The following is a 23,637-nucleotide window of genomic DNA, read 5'->3' on the forward strand; positions in this document are numbered from 1 at the left end:
TGGTCGCCTATCTAACTCGACCCTGATACTAATAAAAATTTGATTTTTCAAAGAATCCCGTCCAAATATGTCATGATTTAAGTCATGGTGGGAGTTCAGTACCGAAGAGAGCTTTGCTTTCAGGTCGCAGCACAAAGAATCCCATCTTATAAACTTTTCACGCTAAGTCCCGCCTCCTGTCTCTGCATCTCAATTCTCATTGGCCCTTTGCGCCGAAACACTGGCATCTCATTGGCTGTTTAAGATGTCCGTTTGCGTTCCTTCACAGTAAATGAACTTCGGTGAAGCCGATCTTCAACAACGGTGCTGCTCGATGAGCGATATTGGAAGCTGATCAAACCTGGCATGGCACCCACAACGGTGAGAATGTTCTCTTTAACATATCACTTAGTATTTATAGAGAAAGAAAGTAGAAGAAAATGAGCACGAGAGGAAGAGAAAGTATTTTTGCAAAGACAGGATGCAGATTGTATGAATAGTTTGAATAGTTAATGCTGATTAGTTTAAAATAACCGACAGTTCTGACAGAAACGGTTTTAAAAACGCTCAAGAAATCGTTAAGCAAGTACACAAATCCTTCCTGAACGGAGTTTGTTATATGAGCTGTACTTAAATAAGAATAAACTGTTCAAATAGTCGAGACATCGGTTTTTAAAGTAAACAGTAAACTGATTTTTTTTTTTTTTTTTTTGGTAACTGATTTTTGCTTGTCAGATATGCGTAATTGTAAAAGTCTGCGTCTCAAAACGGAGTTAAAACTGTCTACCTAGGCGGCATTTTTGTGTATCAATAGGCGCGTGCATCATTTTTGGGCATCACATCAATCCCAGAAATGAGTCCAGAAATGCTGCACGCACATATGATGCCCAAAACTGCATTCTAGATAGGCAGTACACTACGCCAAAGAATATCAACGAAAAAGAGTATAGTTTTTACAGTATAGTATGAAAAATTATACATTTTTCATATTATATATATAAAATGTTACAGTATAGTATGAAATAACTCAATATATTTAATAAATACAATAAATGTTCAATATAGTATATGCTCAAAATATTATATTTTTTATATTTTTAAAATATTTTTATTTTTTGTATATTTTCGAAATCCTATTTGCAGGTTTTTTTTACTGTTTAAATGGTTTAACAGTTAAAAATATTACACTTTATGTATGTAGTCTGTACAGCTGATCACATCAACAGGCAGTTGACATTGGGCCATCTGTTTTGTAGCTCACAAGCAGCTTGAGGATTAAATTAATTACCCTCTGACATGTCGGGTGAGCTTGGACTCAAACACTGACTGCTTCAGTCTAGCTCCAGGGTGAAATGCTGGGTAATTTAAGAAGCATTTGGGCCTATGTTGAATGCTGTAGCACCCTTTAATTCAGAGAGGCATGGACACCATTAAAAAGGAAATGCCAAATTAGTCAACCATGAAGAACACTATCGGATAATCCTCAAGTGCACATGAAAGAAAGGTTCTGTAGATGCACAAAAGTGTCTAAGAATGTTTTGAGTCTTTTTATCTCCTTTTCCTCATATCCACATAATGATTCATGCTGAATCACAAGTTTTAGTAAAGAGACATTGGCTTAAACAAAATGAGTCTAGTTAAGAAGTCTACAAGTATTTTTCACACTTGAAATGACTACACTGTAAAAAAAGAATTGTTGGTTTAACTTAAAAAAGTTACCTGGTTGTCTTAAAATTTTGAGTTTATTGAAATTAAAAATTTGAGTTAATACAACAAAGGCGATTGATTTAATCAACAGAAACTCAAAATATTACGTTATCTGAACCACATTAATTATTAAAGTTGATTAGAAATCATTTTCCTTTGGTTTTATAAAAGCCAAAGTGGAGTTGTGAAATTAGCGCGTCTATAAAGTATGGCTTTGCATAGGAACACGCTTCAAATTAGCGTTGTTTGAAATGGCAGACCGCAAAACCATGAAAGCTTTCTTGCATACTGGCCTCAGATCTAGTATGCAGATCCCATTGATGCACAAAACATCAAAAGGAACCTGACTGCAATTTGCAAGGACAACTTTGACAAAAGGTTGCAAAACACAGATGAAAGGGAGAATTTGAATTCATGCACTGCAAAGTACAGTAATGCGATTTATGGGAGCTCTGACGTGGAAGTCAAGCTTCCAAATTTCAGCTAGAGCACAGTAGCTGGACGTCTTCCGTCTCCGGGCATATTATGTAACACTCAGAGACTCCTTCGTGACTTCATGATGTGGAAACTTTGGCTAACCACACAAATCTCAACATGAAGCACCATTAAAAGCAAAGTGGGGTCAGAGCGAAGAAATCTAGATTCAAGTTTCATAAGATTATTTCAGTTGAGGCTTGCAGCACAGGGTCAGAGCATTTATGGTGCGCACAGCTATATGGGAGAGTGAAATTCGATGCTTTCAAGGTTATCCATGCGCAATTACTGAGTATTTAGAAGTGAGTGCTCGGGAAGGAATTTCAGTCAGTCTTACCCTACCAACAACAAGTCTCTTTCACTAGCTGTCTATCAAAAGAAAAGTTGTGGAATGCCGCTTTAGCTTTGATGTGTGAAAGATGCTTTGACTCATAAGAGTAAAATGGAAAAAATGACCTGCTTTTTTCTTTTCCTGTGAACTGCACAGAAAGAAACACAACATGGGAATGGGAGTTTTTCCTGAGATCACAGCTCTGATCTATAGCCATTATGCTCTCAGACAAGCCTGTTAAAGGGATAGTTCACCCTAAAATGAAAATAAAGTCATGATTTACTCACCCCGGTGTTGATGTAATGCTGTATGCCCTTCTTTCTTTTATGGACCACAAAAGGAGAATTTTTTAAAAAAATCTCACACTTGCACTTGTCCGTATAATGGCATAGAAAAAAGCATCAAGCTTTTTTTTTAAAAACGCAAAAGAATCACAGAATGATCCCATGTGACACGTGCCGTATATTCCAGGTGTTCTGAATATATATTTTTGAAGCAAATCACCTACCCTGCCTTTAAAGGAATAGTTCACCCAAAAATGAAAATTATCCCATGATTTACTCACCCTCAAGCCATCCTAGGTGTATATGACTATCTTCTTTCAGACGAATACAATCAGAGTTATATTAAATAATATCCTGGCTCCTCCAAGCTTTATAATGGCAGTGAATAGAGGATGAGATTTTGAAGCCCAAAAAAGTGCATCCATCCATCATAAAAGATATCCACACGGCTCCGGGGGGTTAATAAAGGCCTTCTGAAGTGAAGCGATGCGTTTGTGTAAGAAAAATATCCATATTTAAAACTTTAAAAACTAAAATAACTAGCTTTCGACAGACGAAAATGCTGTATTACTATTAATAAAAGCTAAAGACTTTTTTCAAAAACATTAAAACAATCTTACAGACTTTTAAATGGAAGTGTGTGTGACAAATATGCCTGCAATTTGATGTTTAATGGTACCGGTAACTGAAAACATTTGCATGCTGCATTCATACTGAAAACATAAAGAAAAACTATTTAGTGCACTTGTTTACTGTGGGTTTGTCTTGTTTATTTCATTATAATGTGCATTGAATAAGCAGCACACTGTACAATCAAGACATGCACATCAAGATTTTAGCAGACTGCGGTCATTTGGTCTGCAGATGGGAAGGAAAGAAAAGGATTTGTAGACTTGGATATTGTTGCCTGACTGCATGTTTTCCAAACAATTTATTCTAAACTTTGCCCTAATGTAGTGTATCGTTTGATGAAAACATTCCCTGAATTCCCTGAATACATTTGAGTATTATTTTGTATTTTTTCACACACTCATTTGCTCCATGTTTTGTTCTCTTTTCAGGAGGCGAGGCTAAATGTGGAGGCTCTGAGCAAGAGAGACGTGCTGCTGCTCTTCAGTGTTCTTGAGGGAGAGCTGGAGGCCAGAGACTTTGTCATACAGGCACTCAAGGTTAGTGCATTCATTTTAGTGCTGATGTAGGACAAGAATGTTTCTATAGTTTCTTTGTATGCTGCAGTCTATGGCAGTATGGGCAAATTGTGCTACTCCTGGTTCTTAAAGTAACAGTTCACGCAAAAATGAAGGTTTTATCATTATTTACGCAGCCACATGCCATTTCAAACCCATATGTTTGTGGAATTTTTGGAGAATCTTCATACAGTTCTTAATTTAGACCAAAAACACCATTAAGAACCATAAAGTGGTCGATATGACCTGTGCTTGTGCGTTATATATCCAAGTCTTCTCAAGCTATATGATAGCTTTTTGTGAAGAACAGATCAATGAACATCACATAAACATAATAAACAAACATAAAAAAAGGAAACCATTCCTGTGTAATCATGTAGAATTTATTCAGGAGCATCTGGACTTATTTATCCATTCAAGATGTTTAGATGTTCAGCTACTTACAGTGCTGCATGTTTTCTGAGCAGCTGCGACCTAAGTCATACATCAGTCGCAATTTACACCATTAGGGAGGCCACTCCCTCTGTGATTGGCAGCTCTTATGATCTTGTGGTGTGTATTCCTTGGGGAGTTCCCTTCATCCTGATACATACTGAATTGAGGCACTTCAATGAGAGCTGAAACATCTCAAATAAATATATAAACAAGCTACATATGATCAATACTAATAAATCAGTACTTCAATAATGATATGCCTCAATTATTGTCTATTGACAGTCAGTAGTTGGCTGTCAAACAGGTTTAACTCTTCACACAGCAGACTAGATACACAGGAGAGACATTATAGCTGTATCACTCAATGAAATCCAGATGTCTGTCTGGTTCATAGCTCAATCGTGCACGCTAGCATATTAACGCTAACATCCTGTTAGTGTATTAAACAAAAGTGTCCAGTTTATCTATGGCAAAGCTCAGTTTATTTTAGATATGTAAAGGCTAAACATTTATAAAGATAACTTTAGCCTTTGTATAACTTGTCTTTAAGCTAGAAATAATGCCGTTGGGTATGCAGAGTTCTTGGTTAGCTGTGCAACAAACATCTCACATGGTTTTTGGGAAAGTTGCCGAGAACCTACACTCAAATAAATGCCATAGGGATTGATATTTGATCATACCCACCGTTTGTTGTACTTCCTGCCTAAACTTAAGTGTTTTGCTGCGTTTCCAATTCAACTGCATTCTCAAGTTATTTTCAATACAACATTCATCGACCTTTAAAGGCACAATATGTAAGATATTTTAATTAAAATATCCAAAAACCACTAGAACAGTGTTATATATTTTGTTGACTTGTGTACATTATCCTAGGTGTTTCCAAGAATGTTTAATTCCAGAGAAATAAGCAATTTTAACTAGTGTCCTATCCCTTGTCATTGCGTTGCCTATCATTGACGTCATACCCGCGTTACCCTCGAATATGTTTTATTCTAATATCGATCTAGCTTACTGTGCAGTGTGCAACAAGTGTCTCATAGCAGCTGCCGAGCGAACACACAGAGTAACATTATAACACCATTTTCAACACATAAATGTATCTAATATGATAAAACAGCTCTGTGTTACCCCACATACGCTTGAGTGAAAGAAGCGGAAGCAGCGACTGCAGCAAAATAAAAGTTCTGCTGCTCTCTAACCGTGTGTCGCGCTCGTCTTTCAATAACAATCACTCCAGCGGCCTCGTTCCGCTCCCACAGCACTCTGCCCTGCTCTGCTTCATACTACAGTAACGTTAATAATAGGGCTGGGCGATATGACGATATTATCGTATATCGACGATGTCTCGCAAGTATCGCGATGTCGATAATAAAAGTCAGTTACAGACGATATTGCTCCATTTTTCACCAATATTGAGAAAAAAAATTTATTTAAATACAAATTTATTTAACATAGTCCCGTAGTTACCATTCACATATTTATTCACATGCAATAGCATAAATGAAATATTTTGTAGCCTATAGTAGCTAATTAATAGGGTTAGGAATAAAAAAATCTATTCTGGAATCACATTTAGGCTACTTAAGGCTAGGAATTGAATAGGCCTAGGCTACTCTTTATAAAATTAACATTTTGATTTTGCTTATTAACAATGTATTTTTATTTTTAAAACATTCAAGCGCGAGATGAAGCAGACAACACTTCTGTAGGCCCCACACGCTGTTTTTTGAGCTCCGCACACATCCAGAGCACGTACAAAAGAGCCTTCTCATAGGTTATTTCGTGGACAAATACACAGAAAATTATGTCAAAATATTCCCGTAAACACAGTTTTGTCATGCATGTGTGTGTGTAACAGACTATATTGGATTTGTATATTGACATCAACCTAGGCCTATACCCACGGAGCTAATAATGTTCATTTCTGTTTAAACAGACAAGATTGTTAAGTTAGAATTAAAAGGCTAAATTAAATTAGAATGGATAGCCTAAATTCTAGCCTAAAGTCTGTGACTCATTAAAAATAACAAAACGCTCTCCACGCAAACACGTTCAAACTAAGACGTTCAAACATTCAAACTAAGACGGAAGAAAGCAGTACCTGTTTTCTTTATTTTACAAAAACAAAATGTTTTTATTGTGAGTGTACACAGATATAATTGAACTCTTTACAGTTTATGTATGACCAAAAATGAGTATTTTAAGTTGTTTTCACTGGTGTAAGGAAGCAGTTCAAGTGATCAAGCTGGCGCCTCACGCGCACACGTCAGTAGCACTGCTTGACATCGCAGCCTGTTCATTATCAAAATAAATGAAAAATAAAATAAAATACTTATTTTTCCAAATAAATAATGATTTTTTTTTATTTCGTGATAAGAGGCCTGTAAGGACACATTGGAGCTCTAAAACATGAGAAAAAATAACCTTTCTGTTTTTGGTCATGCAGAACGAATCAAATTGTTTTTAATCGCTTTTAGACAAATAACAAATACATTATAGCTTAACTACAAGTTTAAAAAACAGCGCTACACGTTAAAATTAAATAAATTAAACGTATTATCATGAAATGTGTCCAATGTTTCTCTTTAAAAAATGAAAGAGAAACATTGGACCTTAAGAAAAAATAGGCAAGACACATTTGACACCAACATGCATCATTCTTACAATCACCACCAGAATGTCCACCTTCACAGTGAACTCCGTTAAACTCTGATCAATTCAACAGCTCTCTGCACGAAACGAAATTCATTTCAAACACTTGATAAGAGCAGTGTGGAAATGATTAACAACACTAACATAACAACAAAGCTAATGTTTTATATTAAAGCACAAACTAAGAAAAGAAAAACAAACCTTTAACCTTTAATTAAATTACGTTTATTCCTACTGATTTGCAGGCTATTGTCAGATAAAGTGCAACCAAACTGATGTGTGTTTACAGTAGGGCTGGGCGATATGGCAAAAAAATAAAATCTTGATTTTTTCAGAACGATTGACCGATTCATGGTTTCGATTTTTTTTTTTTACTGTTTAACTAGCCAACTTAAAAACTTAACTACAATATGATTTAAGTAACATTCTCTTTATTAACAATCTGGCTAAAAAAAAAAAGTTCCATTCCAAGTGCACCACACATGAAGTGATCAACATGGTGTAAATATAAAACAATTTGTTAAATATCTTTGCAGAAAATATGCCTGAAATATGAAGGCAATTGTTGTACAAACTTATCTTAAACACATCCTATATACTCAGAAATAATATAAAATAAGAAAATGCTAAATATTTCTTGGCCAAAAAGTAATAGCAATAAATAACACCAATAATAGGCTATTATTAACAGCAAATGCTTTGTAAAAACAGAAAACAACAGCAGCTTTCAGCCTGTCGCCATTATGCAAACATGAAATATCAAACAGGTTTACAGGTTTTTGCATTCCATTGCGCTATTTGTCCTATTGTTTTTATGTTTGGCGGACATGTTTGGGTGTTTTACTCGTATCTCGCGTCTTTTGCAGCGTCTCACCCATGAAACGGCATTCTAAAAACACGGCGGTCAAGTTTTAAAAAAAAAGCTCAACTCGCGTTTAATAACTTTGCCTTTTTTTTCCTCATTCCACTGCCTGCATCTCATTTTTAGAACGCAATAACGCATTTCTGCCTGAGTATGATTTCTGCCTTAGTCTCGTCAGATTCTTTTCCACTGGCTGTAGACGTGAAGACAACACCTCCCATGATTCCGCGAAATCAAGGCATCATCAAGCTATGCCTTTGTTTTGAAAAAGCGACCTCTAGAGCCGAAAACTACATAGTGTGCCTTTAATTAGAGCCGACTGGGTCTCATTTTACCTTGCTTTTCCATCAGACTCTCTTCTGTTTAATTTTTATTTATTTATTTTTTCTGTGAGACTCCTACTACATTCCAACACTGTTGCTGGGCCCCATCCCACACTTCTGGTGGACACGCAGCTCAGCAGACAAAACTCAACTTTTGTGCGCCACAGCCAGATGAAACATCTTCAGGATCACCTCAGCAAAACAAATCTGCTACACTTTTTTATTTTTTAAAAAAGTACTTTAGAGTACCATATAAATAAATACAACAGTATGTAAATATATAGCAATTCAGTACTATTATATTGGTGAATCTCACAAAAAGAACTGTTAAGAACATTAAGAACCAATTCATATTTTAGTCAAAAGTATGCAAATTATGGTCACACTTTATATTAGATTTCCTTAACTACTATGTACTTACATCAAAAAATAAGTACAATGTACTTATTGTGTTCATAATGTATTTCAAAACACTTTTGCTGCTATATTGAGGTGGAATAGGGGTAAGGTTAGGGATAGGTTTGGTGGTATGGGTAGGTTTAAGGGTGGCTTAAGGTGTAAGGGAAGGGTCAACAGTGTAATTATAGATGTAATTACAGAAATTAATTACAGCTGTAAATACATGCAGGTATTTTTAAAATATATAAAAACATGTATGTACACAATAAGCGCATTGTATCAAATGATTCAATTAAATGTTAGTACATAGTAAATACACCTAATATAAAGTGGGACCCAAATTATATATATATATATATATATATATAAATAAAGTGGATTTACTTATTTGGCAATTTAGGAATGACTCAGACTCAGCCAGACAGTGAGCAAGACAACTTCCCTTTTGAGCATATCATCTGCGTCAGTACAAACGACAATAGTCTGGGCTCCTGGTCAAGCCTTGTTTTATTCCAAAATACACTTTGAATGTTATTTGTTCTCTGCACAAACATGTCAAACATTATTACGCACATTTCCTGTTGTCTAATATCAGCTTTAAACTTTATTGTAGTGCCGTTGGTTCATCTGATCATGTTAGTATGGTAATAAAACTCAGCATCTGTGCTCTGAGATCATGTTTTTTTGTGGTAAATCTGTATGGAAGGCTGCACAGATATTATCTGCTGCATTCCTGTTCTTGAAAGCATTGGACTGAGGCTATGTGAGCATCACAAAGAGTAGATTTTGGGTATTACCATTCTTTTAATCACTTTTAAGTGACTTTTTAAGTAGATAGCATATATTTAACCTAACTGCATATTTCTAAAACTCACTGTGGTTTTTAGGGACGATGTTCTGGCATGCTGGGATTACAATCTCTGTCACTCATTGCTTGCTTTGAATGAGGTCATTAAGGCATGACTTTTCTGCTCTGACTCTATCACACACATAGACGCATGACAAATGTCCCTTATGCATTTGGTCTAAAGAAAAAGGGAAAAATCAGGAGGGCAAAAATCACGTCACAACAGCTTATAACTTCATTAGCCATGCTAATCGTACATACAAACATTATTCATTATTTCCTTGTGGTATTTTCTTTGAAAAAAATAAAAGTGGAACTAAATAGTATTTTGCTCAAATAATCGTTTCCATACTTATTTATGCCCCTTAGCAGCTATTGACTTTTGAGGGAAAACTTGAAAACATTTCGTGACTAAAAAGTAAATAGTTTTAAATAGTTAGACTTTGTGTTCCAGAAAGAATGCCCTCCAGGTGTCCATCTTAAAGTTTAAAGTAAGTTTTATGCATCTTAAAATTTCAAAAATGGCTTCATATATATATATATATATTTGTCATTTGAGGAGCTAGCATGGAGGATTTTGGGATTATAGGTAGCAGATACCAAAAGTATCTCACTGTTGTCAGTATGTTGTTTACCTTTATCCCCTGGTCTCTTTAATTTTCTTAGTGAAGATACTCTGTATGTTATCTTTCTCTATCAGATAGACACTCTCTCACACAGACACACACACACACACACACACACACACACATAAAGGTTGTTTGAAGGCACCAGACTGGCTGACTTATCTTAAGTCATTAGTAAGGTTAATCTTCCCAAGGCCCCCATAATTGCTCAAGCTTTTAGCCTAAACACACACACACACACACACACACACACACACACACTATTGAAAGCATCATAAATATAGAATAGAAAGTAGACATCCATTAACTTGACAAACAAAAGATTTTGCATACAGAACAGCTGTTGTGTATTTGGGCTATTTGGAGCTTACATTATCTAGTATTCAAGTAAATAGCTTTAATACAGTACTTTCAAGTCCCTTTATTTCAGTTTAGCTTTTGTGTCAGATTTTTATTGCCAAATGGAAGAATATTAAAACAAGAAATATATAATAATCTATAAAAAAATAAAAATAAAGAATAGACTAATATAGATCAGAGTGTTGTGTATCAAAGTACAGCAACGACACATTGTCTTTTAAATATTTAAAGCCCAGGAAATTATTCATTTTAGGACTAGATTAAATTCACCTTTTAGTCTGATACTTCTTTTTAAACATCTAATGCTTGATGTTTGTGTTGGGCTTATTTTTGTGTGTAAACCAGAAGAATGTCCAAGATAACGAAGAGTGGCTATGGAATTCTGCATCTTGTGAGATTTTGTTTACAAGGCTGATTGTTTATCTGTCACAATAATAATCTGAAAATCTCAACTGGAAGTAACTACAAACATCTCGCTGTGCATGTTGTGAGTGTGTTGTGGATGTGCGTGGTTAGAATTAGGGATGCTCCAATCCGCCTTTTCGCTTCCGATACCGATTCCAATACCTGGGATTCAGTATCGGCTGATACCGATCCGATATTCAAGTAATAATAAAAAAAAAGTGCTAAATTACCTAATAAACTGTATGCATCACTGTGTGGAAGAAACTGGGATCATTCTTTTGTGCAAGGCATCAGGCTTGACTTAAATATTACTTTCCTAACTTTGTAAAACAAAATAACAAACAGGCACAAATGTAGTGAATTATTTATTAAATAATTGTGCATCAGTGCAACAACTGTAAATAAACCAATAGCTTCACTAGCTTGGTATACGTTCAAAATAAGCAGGAGTCCAGCTGACTCCTTCATCCATGACTTTCATGAATGTTTGAGTCATACATGACATAAACTAAACATATTTATATATAAATATATACTATAAAATTAAAAGACATTTCTTTTAAATTTATAGCAGAGTTTTTTTTTTAATGAGGCAGCAACATATGATATATAGGACAGAACAAAAAATGCTATTAACAATCTTTCATTGCGCAAAAGTATTATAATATGAACGGCTCCCATACAGAGCGGCACAAAACGCTTATGCGCATCCCGTGTGCAAAATGATGCGCTTGAAGCATCATGGAGTCACAGCGCGCAGCGGCAGTTCAAAGCACAAAGTGAAGATATACTGATGCGTATTGTATTACTGGTATCTTTGTCTACAGATGAAGTATAATAGTAGAAACATTGAATCATCTTGGATAGAGTTTAAATGTGTTGACTGTCGTAACCGAACGCGACACGCAGTTTAAATGCTGAATTGAGAATGACTGACAGCCGCAGCGGAGGGAGGCATTTACGTGAACTTTAATTTAACGACTTAAATATTTATCTGTACCTCAAATTAAACTATGGAATGGCTTCAGAACACTTGGAATGTAATGCACAAAAACTTTATGGTGCTTTTTAATGTTTTTGTGCCTTTTTTGGGGCTTAACAATAACACAGAATAGTACACGCACAATATCGGATTTGGATCGGTCCCATCCGGCCGATACCCAATCTGAGTATCGGATCGGTGCATCCCTAGTTAGAATACAGGTTTTAGTACCATTCTGCCTTTGTTTTCTTGCCTGATTTGTTTTTGACTTTATTTAAAAAAAAAAAAAAAAAAAAAACGAATTAAAAAGGCAAATATTTTAGTCTGACCTGTGTAATGTTGCAATCCCTTTTGACTTTTCTTTTCCCGACTTTTCTTTTGACTTTACTATCAATTTAAATCAAAGCAGTTAAATAAGATTTTACTTGTTATGTAACAGCTCCTAGATGCTTATCTTCAAGATGTCTACTTCAGAAACGCCTTTCCTTACTTTTTATTTTTTCCCTTCATTTTCTCTTTTTTTCCATATAATTTACAGGATGCTTTCTAAAACAGGGAATTTAGCCCTTCGATTTGAACTTCCAATATGTTTCAGTAGGGGATACGTCACATCTGGAAAGAAAATTGCATTCATCAAAGACAAATGGCATTCATCTTTAAAGCTGCTGTGTGTATTTTTTACAGTTGTAAAATGTTTTTTAAAGCTTTCATTAAAGTATTGGTGGTAATGTCACCCACAGTCCTCATATTCTCCGATGTTTTGTTAAACATCTTCAGCAGGACAAAAACACAGCTTTTACTCCCTTTCTACCTCACCCCTTCTGCTTCAGAAACTGAAAAACACTCATTCATTGAGTCACGTCTGCACGGCACATTTATCTGTTCCAGCATCAGCACCAGAGAGGTTTACAAAGAATCAAAGTGTACACTTATGTACCACATTCATCATGGCTAGTGTGTGAGTTTCCGATAATCCTGTTTCTGTAGAAGTCGAATCTTAGAACTGTCTCAAATGGCAAGGCTTTATGTTGCTGAACTTGAGTAAACCATTAAAACACACAAATACTCTCACATACACATACCAGATGGACATGCATGTTACAACTTGAATCTGTCAATCTGAGAGCAGATGAGTCGAGTAGATTTGACAATGCAGTGGAGAATCCCACTGTCATATATATTATATATATATATATATATATATATATATACACACAGTGCTCAGCGTAAATGAGTACACCCCCTTTGAAAAGTAACATTTTAAACAATATCTCAATGAACACAAAAACAATTTCCAAAATGTTGACAAGACTAAGTTTAATATAACATCTGTTTAACTTATAACATGAAAGTAAGGTTAATAATATAACTTAGATTACACATTTTTCAGTTTTACTCAAATTAGAGTGATGCAAAAATGAGTACACCCCACAACAAAAACTACTACATCTAGTACTTTGTATGGCCTCCATGATTTTTAATGACAGCACCAAGTCTTCTAGGCATGGAATGAACAAGTTGGCGACATTTTGCAACATCTATCTTTCCATTCTCCAAGAAGACCTCTTTTAGAGACTAGATGCTGGATGGAGAGTGACGCTCAACTTGTCTCTTCAGAATTCCCCATAGGTGTTCGATTGGGTTCAGATCAGGAGCCACTGAATCACTTTCACCCTGTTCTTCTTCAGAAATCCAACAGTGGCCTTAGATGTGTGTTTAGGATCATTGTCATGTTGGAAAAGTGCATGACGACCAAGGGCACGGAGTGATGGTAGCATCTTCTCTTTCAGTATAGAGCAGTACATCTGTGAATTCATGATGCTATCAATGAAATGCAGCTCCCCGACACCAGCAGCACTCATGCAGCCCCAAATAAGGACACTGCCACCACCATGTTTCACTGTAGGCACCATGCATTTTTCTTTGTATTCCTCATCTTTGCAACGCCATACAGTTTTGAAGCCATCAGTTCCAAAAACATTTATCTTGGTCTCATGACTCCAGAGTATAGAGTCCCAGTAGTCTTTGTCAGCATGGGCCCTGGCAAACTCTAGGCGGGCTTTTTTTGTGCCTGGGCTTTAGGAAAGGCTTCTTTCGTGGATGGCACCCATGCATGTCATTCCTCTGTAGTGTACGCCGTATTGGGTCACAGGAAATAGTCACCTCAGTTTGGCTTTCTACTTCTTTAGATAACTGCAGTGAACTTGCATGGCGATTTTCTTCAACCCTTCTCATCAGAAGACGCTGCTGTCGAGGTGTTAACTTCCATGGACGTCTCTGTGAGATGGTTGCAGTTCCATCTTTTTAAAATTTTTGTACCACTTTTGCTACGGTATTCTGACTGATAAGTAAAGCTTTGCTGATCTTCTTGTAGCCTTCACCTTTCTGGTGTAAAGAAATTATTTTCTTTCTCAGGTCTTGTGACATTTCTCTTCCATGTGGTGCCATTGCTGACAGCATGAAATGGGAAGGGGTTTTAACACCCTTTTATAGTCAACTGTCTGCTGGACACCTGTGTAATGAATAATTAGACTCACCTGTGGTTGGATTCTTGTTAAATTAGACATTTGTCGTCTAAAATTTAGCTTTGCTCCAGAGACTTTCATTAGGGTTTGCATCACCCTAATTTGAGTAAAACTGAAAATTTTGTTTTCTAAGTTATATTATTAACCTTACTTTCATGTTTATAAGTTAAACAGATGTTATATGAAACTTAGTCTTGTCAACATTTTGGAAATTGTTTTTGTGCTCATTGAGATATTGTTTTAAATGTTACTTTTCAAAGGGGGTGTACTCATTTACGCTGAGCACTGTATATATCATGACATGCTAAAAACAGTCCTAAAAACCTTTAAATTGTTCTTTCCACCACGGAATTTAACAGTTTAAAAGGTCATTGCAACTTTTTATTGCAATGATATTGCAATTGCAAATTTATATCTCACAATTCTGACTTTTTTCTCAGAATTGTGAGATATAAACTTGCAATTCCAAGTTATAAAGTCTAATTCTGAGGAGAAAAAGACTAACTTTTTGATATAAACATGCAATTCTGAGAAAAAGTCAGAATTGCGTGATATAAAGTCGCAATTGCATGTTATAAAGTCAGAATTGCGTGATATAAAGTCGCAATTGCGAGTTATAAAGTCAGAATTGCGAGATAAAATCGCAATTCTGACTTTATAATACACAATTGTGACTTTATATTATTCAATTATGACTTTATAACTCGCAATTGTGAGAAAAAATCAGAACTGTGAGATAAAAAAAATCACAATTACCTTTTTTATTTTTTATTCAGTGGCAGAAACAAGCATCCTTAGAATACATCTTTGTGACTGGTAATAATTATTTCTGGTAGGTAAATTTTCATCCTCCATTGGCAGGTGTGGAAAAACGTTAATGTTGGACCCTGAGTGTGTATTTAGATGCATATCCATACCCCTCCTCCTGATATTAATTTACATACCTCTATTCCCTGTAGACGTCTAGTCATTTTTCAACAGCTCCCACTCCCACAGCTTTCGGCTGGAATCGCGAAACATGCCACGTTATTCCAAACTACCCTGAAGGAGGTGGAGTATTTCATCCCTCTTTTCTTCTTACTTGTAAGCTCCAACCTCTTTTGTTACAACCAAAAGTATGTTTATAAGTTTAACCACACAGAACACTCTAGCATCCACCTAGCAACAGCCCAGAACACCATAGCAACTACCCAGAACACTATAGCACCCCAAAGATCCCGATACACCTCAAGCAAAATCAAAGAATAAACTGGTATGATGTCATTTTGAAAAGAAAATCAGGCCAAAACGAAGTTTGTTTGGAGTTCAAAACAGCTTGCCAAAGTAAACTTTCTAGAAATATTCGCTCCAACTTCAACCTTCGAACTACCATTGGCGATGATGTAATAGGTAGGTGTGGCTCTGAGGCTCCGCCTTCTTTGATGTGGAAATCTTCTCTGGTTCATTTCTTCTGTTCAGTCCATTGTGGTCAGACGTCTGCGAGTAAACATGAATACACTGGAGAGCCGCTTTATAGTAGAAACTTTAAAATCCTGTGTAGCCAATCACAGACATATCTGTTGAGTGTGTGAACACAATGGCCAATCAGAGGTGTTTAAGAATCCACTCAACAGTGCTCAAAATCACTGGTATCCTCACATTTTTAAAATTTCAGTACCGACTTGGTACCGAAGCTGGTACTTTTGACAACCCTTGCCTTTATGCAGTAATGTCCGGGTAACCCTGGGTAACTTTTGCAAGAATTATTTTTTTTTTTGTAGTTGGTCTGGAATTGTCAACATTACTTGAACCCTGTAATATAAGACTCTTCCTAGCTATCAGTGACTCTGTCTTCACTGTTCAACAGTTCCGTTCTTTATCCTTGTGTTTTTTTTTTCTAGGTCAAATGAGCCCTTTTAGTTCAGAGTCATTTTTAGGAGGTATTTAATTACTCCAGCTGGAACTTTTTTTGGTGTCCCATTCACTGCATTGACCCTACCTAGACTAAAGCAATTGTTTTCATCCCTATATGGACCCCTTACTTGACCTCTTACTTAAAACAGCAAACACAGAGAGCTGAACACACACTTACACACACACACATATACACAGAGCCTTAGAGAATGGTTTATGTTGCTTTTGGCAGGGTCATATGCTCTGTATCATCTCATTTCCTGTTTAGAAAGCAAGTATGGACTGAGCGTGTCTGTGTGAAAGAGAAAAATGGAGACTGCTTTACAAGGCTTGCAAAATGAAATGGAAGCTACAAAAATGATCCACAAACTCCCCTTAATACCAAGATAACAGATCTCGGATAGCTGTTTCATGTTAAAAGAAACTATGGACATTTTGATCTCTTTGAACACTAATTGTTTGAACTGAAATGTGCAGAAATCTAATAAAATCCACCTAAAATAATCAAATAAATCCCTCGTCCTCTGTCTCTCTCTCACTGCAGGCCCAGCGTAAAGATTCCTACATGTGTGAGCGATATGGCAAATACAACCTGAGCGACCCGTTCCTGGCCCTGCAGAGAGACAGTGAGGTCCTCCAGAGCTCAGGCCAGACCAGGGGAGATGGCGGAAGTTCCTCCCAGAGACGAGAGGGGGGCTGTGGGGCCACGGCTCGCTCAGACCCTTTGGCGGTGCTGAAGCTGGTGGTTGGACACTGCAGAAGGATGCAGGAGAAGATGCTGAAACAGCTGGCAGTTGCCGAGAACAGACACAGGAGGGTGAGTTTATACTGCATAATAGCTAAAAGCAACTGACATCATTACATATCATTTAAATTGGATTTACCAGAGTGTAGCAGGTCAAGGAGAGATTGGATTGGTTTATAAGCTAATCTTTGTCTCATTCTGCCGCCCCTCTGTGGTGGTTTCAGGTCATTGCTGATCTGGAGGAGGAGAAGAGAAAGCATGCTGAGGATACTGCAGAAGGAGATGATGTCACGTACATTCTGGAGAAGGAGAGAGAGCGCCTCCTGCAGCAGGTACAAAGAACTGATAATATTATAGTGATCTTAATTCCAGGTTCTCCTAGGGAACAGGCTACAATTTTCCTTTACCCTAATCAAAATGAGTCTTTGCTCTATTAAAATATACATTCAAACATAATTTTTATTATGATTTTTACACATTTAAATATGCAAGTTTGGCATCATCTTATTAAATATGCACATTTTTGCATATAACAACAAACTTGTTATAGATCCCACATAGGGCTGCATGATATAACGCTTTAGCATCAATATCGCGAGGTGCACATTTGCGATGTGTGATGTCAAGTATAGGGATCATAGTTGATGTGTTATCTGTACAGACCAGGCACCAAGTTCGAAATGCACGTGATTCTCGGATTAATTGCAAGGTTTAACCATCATAGAGTAAAAGTTTATCATTTGCACGTGTTTAGGTCCTGTCAGTTTAAACATTCAAGCTTCTGTTCAGATCTGTTTTCTGTGCGCACACACAGAGCCGCGCAGACAGAATGCGAACACCGAATTCCGTTCTCTTTCTCGTATGTTTGTGCTTGAACGGACACATGCACGCATAATTATGTCAAAATGGCCGTCTCGGCGAGTATCCTCGTAAACACAGACGCTTATGGTTTACGTGAGCGTAAACAATTGAGAAAGAAAACAGATGCATATCATTATATCGGATCTGTGCATTAGCTCTTAAAATCACTTTTGTAGCTTTAACAAAGATTAATTATATTTGATTTATACAGTGAAGACTATGCAGTGTTATTTTACATTTGATTATTCAATATCTGTACCTAAATACTGTTAGACTTACCTGAAAAACATAGGCTGAAGCACTGTTTATTTCATTTGTATCTTGTTGTATTTATCTATGCTTGTAATTTATTTTCTATGCAGATTAACTCGCCTACAAAATCACCCCAATCATTCAAATGATAAATTCTTTCCAAATAGAGATATTCATCTGGTGAAACTGTTTTCATATAGCAATATACTGTATATCGCGGAATAACAAAATATCAGTTATATACGTTTTTTCCAATATCGTGCAGCCCTGATCCCACAGAAAATGTCGCTGATGAACAAACCTGATTGTTAAAGTCTTTGTCAAAAGGTGTTTTAAAACGTTATTTAATAAAACATGCTCTTTAATAACAATCTTTAATTAATAATTAATAATCTTTAATATATCATAACATTTCAAATAAATGCTGTTCTTTTGAACTGTCTATTCATCAAAGAATCCTGAAAAAAATGTATTGTGGTTTCCACAAAAATATTAAGCAATGCAACTGTTTTCAACATTGATAATAATAATAATAATAATAATAATAAATGTTCCTTGAGCAGCAAATCAGCATATTAGAATGATTTCTGAAGGATCATGTGACACTGACGACTGGAGTAATGATGTTGAAAATTCAGCTTTGTATCACAGAAATAAATTACATTTCAAAATATATTGAAACAGAAGACATTTTAAATGGTTACAATATTTCACAATATTTCTGTTTTTACTGTATTTTTGATCAAATAAATGCAGCCTTGGTGAGCAGAAGAGACTTTAAAAACATGATAAAATCTTACAGACCTTAAACTTTTGAACAGTAGTGTTCTCTGCAAAAATGTGTTACCTTACAAACAAGTAAGTAAGTAATAGGGAATATAAATAAATGATAGGGCTGTTGTGGCCTAATGGTTAGAGAGCAAAAACGGCTGCCCACTGCTCTGGGTGTGTTCATGGTAGAGTTGTCAAAAGTACTGACTTCGGTACCAATCGGTACCAATGGCCATTGTGTTCACGGCTCATTGGATATGTCTGTAATTGGCTACAAAGATCAATGCACTGGAGCGTTTGAAAGCACATGGAAGTGTTTGAATTTGAAAGCATTTTGAAAGCAGGAGTGGGAGCATTTGAAAGCAGGTGTCTATTAGCAGACTGGTCCGCGATAGACGCCTGCTTTCAAACGCTACCATGTGTATCTCTGTAAGCGCTCGGTGAAGAGCATCATTGATGACTATTTACAACGTTTTTGAAGCGTTCATCACGCCAATCACAGACATATCTGATGAGCTGTGAAAACAATGGCCAATCGGTGGTGTTTATGAATCTGCTCAACAGGGCTCAAAGTGTCACATTTTTAAAATTGCAGTACCGACTTGGTACCAAAGTCGGTACTTTTGACAATTCTAGTTCATGGTGTGTGTGTTCAATACTCACTGCTGTGGGTGAAATGCAGAGCACAAATTCCAAGTATGGGACACCGTACTTGTCTACACGTCACGTCAAAATGTTCTTGTGTACATCTACGAATCTATCAGTGTATTTCGAACTAATTTGTTTTTATACATATATTTAGTTGGAGTTTGAGAAAGCAAAGACGTCCCGAATGGAGAGGGAGAACAAACGACTGCACGATCAATTAGAAGACCAGCGAGTCCAGCATAAACAGCTCATGACGGCGTTGAGTCGGGAATGCAAACGCTCCGGCACCCGCGCACACGAGGAGTCCCAGCGTGCCACCGAACTCAGCCATCGCCTTGATCGTGAGCGAGCGGCCAATCAGACTCTGAGGGCAGAGCTTGAGGAGGAAAAGAAGCGGGCTATGCAAATGGAGGCGAGGAGAGAGGAGCTGTTGGCCGAGTTTGACACTGAACGGGAACAGCTTGGGCTGAGAATACGGAAAGAGGAAGCACGCTGTAACGCACTACAGGAAGAACTAGAGAGGTTGAGGAGAGAGATGAGCAATGCTGAGGAGGAATCAAATAAGACCAAGACAGAAATGAATGGACATCTTACTCCTACGGAGGAAGATGGGAGTGTTGAGAAGCAGAATATGTTAACCAATGGGAGCTCTCTGACCAGTTCACAAGCTCACAGCCCTATGACAAGCAATCAGTCACCAGACATGCCCAGTGTACAAGCTGCGTACCAGGCTGGCATCAACCAGCGCTTCCACGCAGCCCGTCACAAGTTCCAAGGCACCACTGATCAAGATTCTCAGGCGGTCTCTTCCCCTCCAAACAGTCCGCATGACCTTTCACCCTGTGCGGCCCATGTGTCTCCATCAGACAACGTTTCATCTAAACAAGCAGCCCGCAGCACCGTCACACAGGCCCTGAGTCGCTTCAGCACTCAGCAAGGTCCCAGCTCACCAACATCTCCCAACAGTTCTCCTTTCGGCACAGATTACCGCACGTTGGCCCAATCTGGGATGTTGTCTCCCACCATCAGGTCTCCAACTATTCCCAGAGCCGACAGAGGGAACCCACCTCCGATCCCACCCAAGAAACCAGGCCTCGCCGAAACGCCGCCTTCTCCGGCCACCCTCCGAGCTGCTCACTTGGCTCAAATGTCGGCCGGTTGCGGACGCAGCAGCAACCCAGAGAGCAGCAAAGAACCAGACCTGGTGCTGTCATCTAGCGGCTAGCAAGCACAAATGATGAACTTGATCCCGTCAAACACTGTTGATTTTTTTTGTAAGGGACGTTTCAGGTTTTTAAAATCATTTTGGAAGATTTGAATGATATATTTTCTATGTAAATTTGTTACAATATCTCATTCAAATGCATGTTGATTGTGTGCATGAATACATTATATATTCTGTATGTCATCCATGAGAAAAATCTCCTGTTTATCGCTGACAATCACCAGTTTTATATATTGTTATTCTGACAAATATTTATATATAGACACACTACCATTCAAAAGTGTGGGGTCAGTAAGATTTTTTTGAATATTTTTATTCAGGAAAGACGCATTACATTAATCAAGACATTTATGCTACAAATTTTAATTAATCAAATAGTCCTGTAAAAAAATGTCATGGTTTTCACCAAAATTAATTAAGCAGCAGCTGTTTTCAACATTGATAATAATGAGAAATGTTTCTTGAGAAGCAAATCAGCATATTAGAATGATTTCTGAAGGATCATGTGACACTGAAGACTGGAGTAATGATGCTGAAAGTATAGCTTTTCCATCACAGGAATAAAATACATTAAAATAGAAAACAGTTATTTTAAATTGTAATAATATTTCAAAATATTACTGTATTTTTTGAACAAATAAATGCAAACTTGGTGAGCAGAAGAGACTTCCTTCAAAAACATTTAAAAAGGTTACCAACCCCAAACTTTTGAACTTCTGACCATTTTACCCTTCCCTGTCATCTAGTTTATACACTGAACTATATATTTACAGATTGCATGAGCAAACAATCCTTTGCTTTCTCACATAGCAGTTTGTTTTTTGTATATCTAAAGACATTGGATATTTAGCCTAAATATTCACATCTCGCTCAGAATCATGTTACAGATGTTTGTATCACCTTATAATGTTTTGTTCTGTTTATCTTTGAAGTTTGTATTCTTTTTGTGATTTGATATGAATGTTATTTTTATAACCAATATTATCTATAAATTCTTTGTTAAACTTGTAGACATGGGCTGGAAGAAATTTTTGCATATCTGTACCGCCTAAATCCAGCCAGCAGGGGCCACTGGGTGGTAAAGTTTCAGTATCACCCATCCTCAGCCATTCATAGACTATGTGGAATGGAATACTAGCACACTAGCTTACTGCGCAGTATACACTATATACTGCCTTCTATTTTGTATAAAATAGTATGCGAAATAAAGTTATTTTGAGATTTAATCTGATTCTGTGTATAAATGTACTTGTGGTAGTCTTCTCAAATAATGGTGATGTTAAAAAAATCAGATGCTATTCATTTGTCACAGAGACGGGTTGGGTGCATTTGTGTTCAGCAGAACAAAGAAATTCATACAGGTTTGGAACTACTTGAGGGTGAGTAAATGATAGAATTTTCATTTTTGGGTGAACCGTCTCTTTAAATATTCTTTAATTTCATACATATTCATATTTGAAACCTATAATGACTTTTTAAGTTAAAAAAAAAAAACACACCTTAAATGTGTTTATTTTGCAATAATGACTGGCTGATTGTATGTAATCCTGCCTAAATGGCTATTTGCCTAATTAACTGATATTAAATATTAATGTAAGTATAAATTAATTTATTATTTGGGAAAATAAGCACAAAGTAATATGAGAAACATGAAACTAGCTCAGTTAATTAGCTCAGTGAAGAATGCCACGACTGACCAATCAGAATCAAGTCTTCCAGAGAGCTACCTAATGAACGTTATCATAAAGTGTTACCCCTTAATGTCATAATATAATGAGCTGATCATATATAAGTCAGCATGAAACAGAAGTTGCGATTGTCTTTTCTTCCCTATTGTGACATATATCTGAGTGAAACTGCTTCTCGAACAAGGAAAATGTAGGACGGGACTTGATTTTGTCCATCGTGAATTGATTTGATGGTTGTGGTTTGCTATTGGTCGATCTCATGTGAGTGACAGGTTGCCCCGCCCTTGCGCCAGTGAATGCATCATCAGAGAAGAGAAGAGATATCACTGCAAGAAGAAGGGGAAGATATTTTGATTAAAGCTTACGAGGGCACATGAATTTAAAACAAAACAAGAAATGATGAGCACAGATGAATCATTTATAATAAACGAGAGTTGTTCATTTTAATTTTATTGGTGACTTTAAACACTCACTACAAGCTTAATGCCACAGAAATTAGTCATTGTCAATGTATGATTCTCATTTTTGAAGTTATAATGAAAGCACGACTGACCCTTAGATCTCCCAGCATCTGCTGTCTCAAACTCGGGACAAAGCGTGTGAAAAACGTGTGTGCATCACAAGCATCCATGTGAGACTAACAGGAGCAGGGATCACAGTTTAACCAGCCAGGAGCCTCTCCCTAAATCCTAAATCCCCTCTTTATGTGTGTGTATATGTGTGCGAGTGTGTGTGGCCCGGGAAACAGAGAGGCAAACACGCATGAAGTATGTGCCACTCTGCCCCCCCGGTCACAATGGTCTTACCAGGTTCCAGTCAAGCGCAAATTCACTGCTTATTCAGTTTAGAACTGGACTCGACAACTCGAAAAATCTAATCAAAATCTATTTAAAAAAATGTAATCTAATATAGCTAATATAAATTAAATCTAGTATAAAAAATTGTCATTATTTACATTATGTACAGAGGGTGAATAAATAATGAAGTAATTTAACTATTCCTTTAATGTCTCTTAAAATATCAGTGCTGCTATTTCTGCTGACTACATTGGTTTATCTGTAGATGTCCTCTGTGTCAGGGGATGGTCACCCCCTCTGGTGGATGCTGCTAATTAACATTCCTGTTTGGGACAGTAGGTCGAGGTTGCGAGGCCGACAGGGACGCATGCCTGGCCTG

The 23,637-nt window shown here is 36.9% G+C and overlaps 1 protein-coding gene across 1 annotated transcript; it reads left to right on the top strand.

The window, feature by feature from the left end:
• The first annotated feature begins 156 nt into the window (after positions 1 to 156).
• cttnbp2nla (CTTNBP2 N-terminal like a) lies at positions 157 to 21,999 on the top strand. Its single transcript, XM_051896721.1, has 5 exons — positions 157 to 360; positions 3,837 to 3,944; positions 16,816 to 17,088; positions 17,241 to 17,348; positions 19,703 to 21,999. The coding sequence occupies exons 1-5, from the start codon at positions 346 to 348 to the stop codon at positions 20,771 to 20,773; spliced, it is 1,575 nt and encodes a 524-aa protein (XP_051752681.1). The 5' UTR covers positions 157 to 345; the 3' UTR covers positions 20,774 to 21,999.
• The last annotated feature ends 1,638 nt before the right edge of the window (positions 22,000 to 23,637 follow it).

The sequence above is a fragment of the Ctenopharyngodon idella genome, chromosome 6 (genome assembly GCF_019924925.1).
Source record: "Ctenopharyngodon idella isolate HZGC_01 chromosome 6, HZGC01, whole genome shotgun sequence".
Lineage (NCBI taxonomy): Eukaryota > Metazoa > Chordata > Actinopteri > Cypriniformes > Xenocyprididae > Ctenopharyngodon > Ctenopharyngodon idella.

Bases quoted from the DNA above. Each gene is read 5' to 3' on its own strand.
- cttnbp2nla (XM_051896721.1), top strand. The intron at 3,945-16,815 runs GTTAGTGCATTC...CTCTCACTGCAG, and splicing joins TTGTCATACAGGCACTCAAG to GCCCAGCGTAAAGATTCCTA. The intron at 17,349-19,702 runs GTACAAAGAACT...ACATATATTTAG, and splicing joins GAGAGCGCCTCCTGCAGCAG to TTGGAGTTTGAGAAAGCAAA.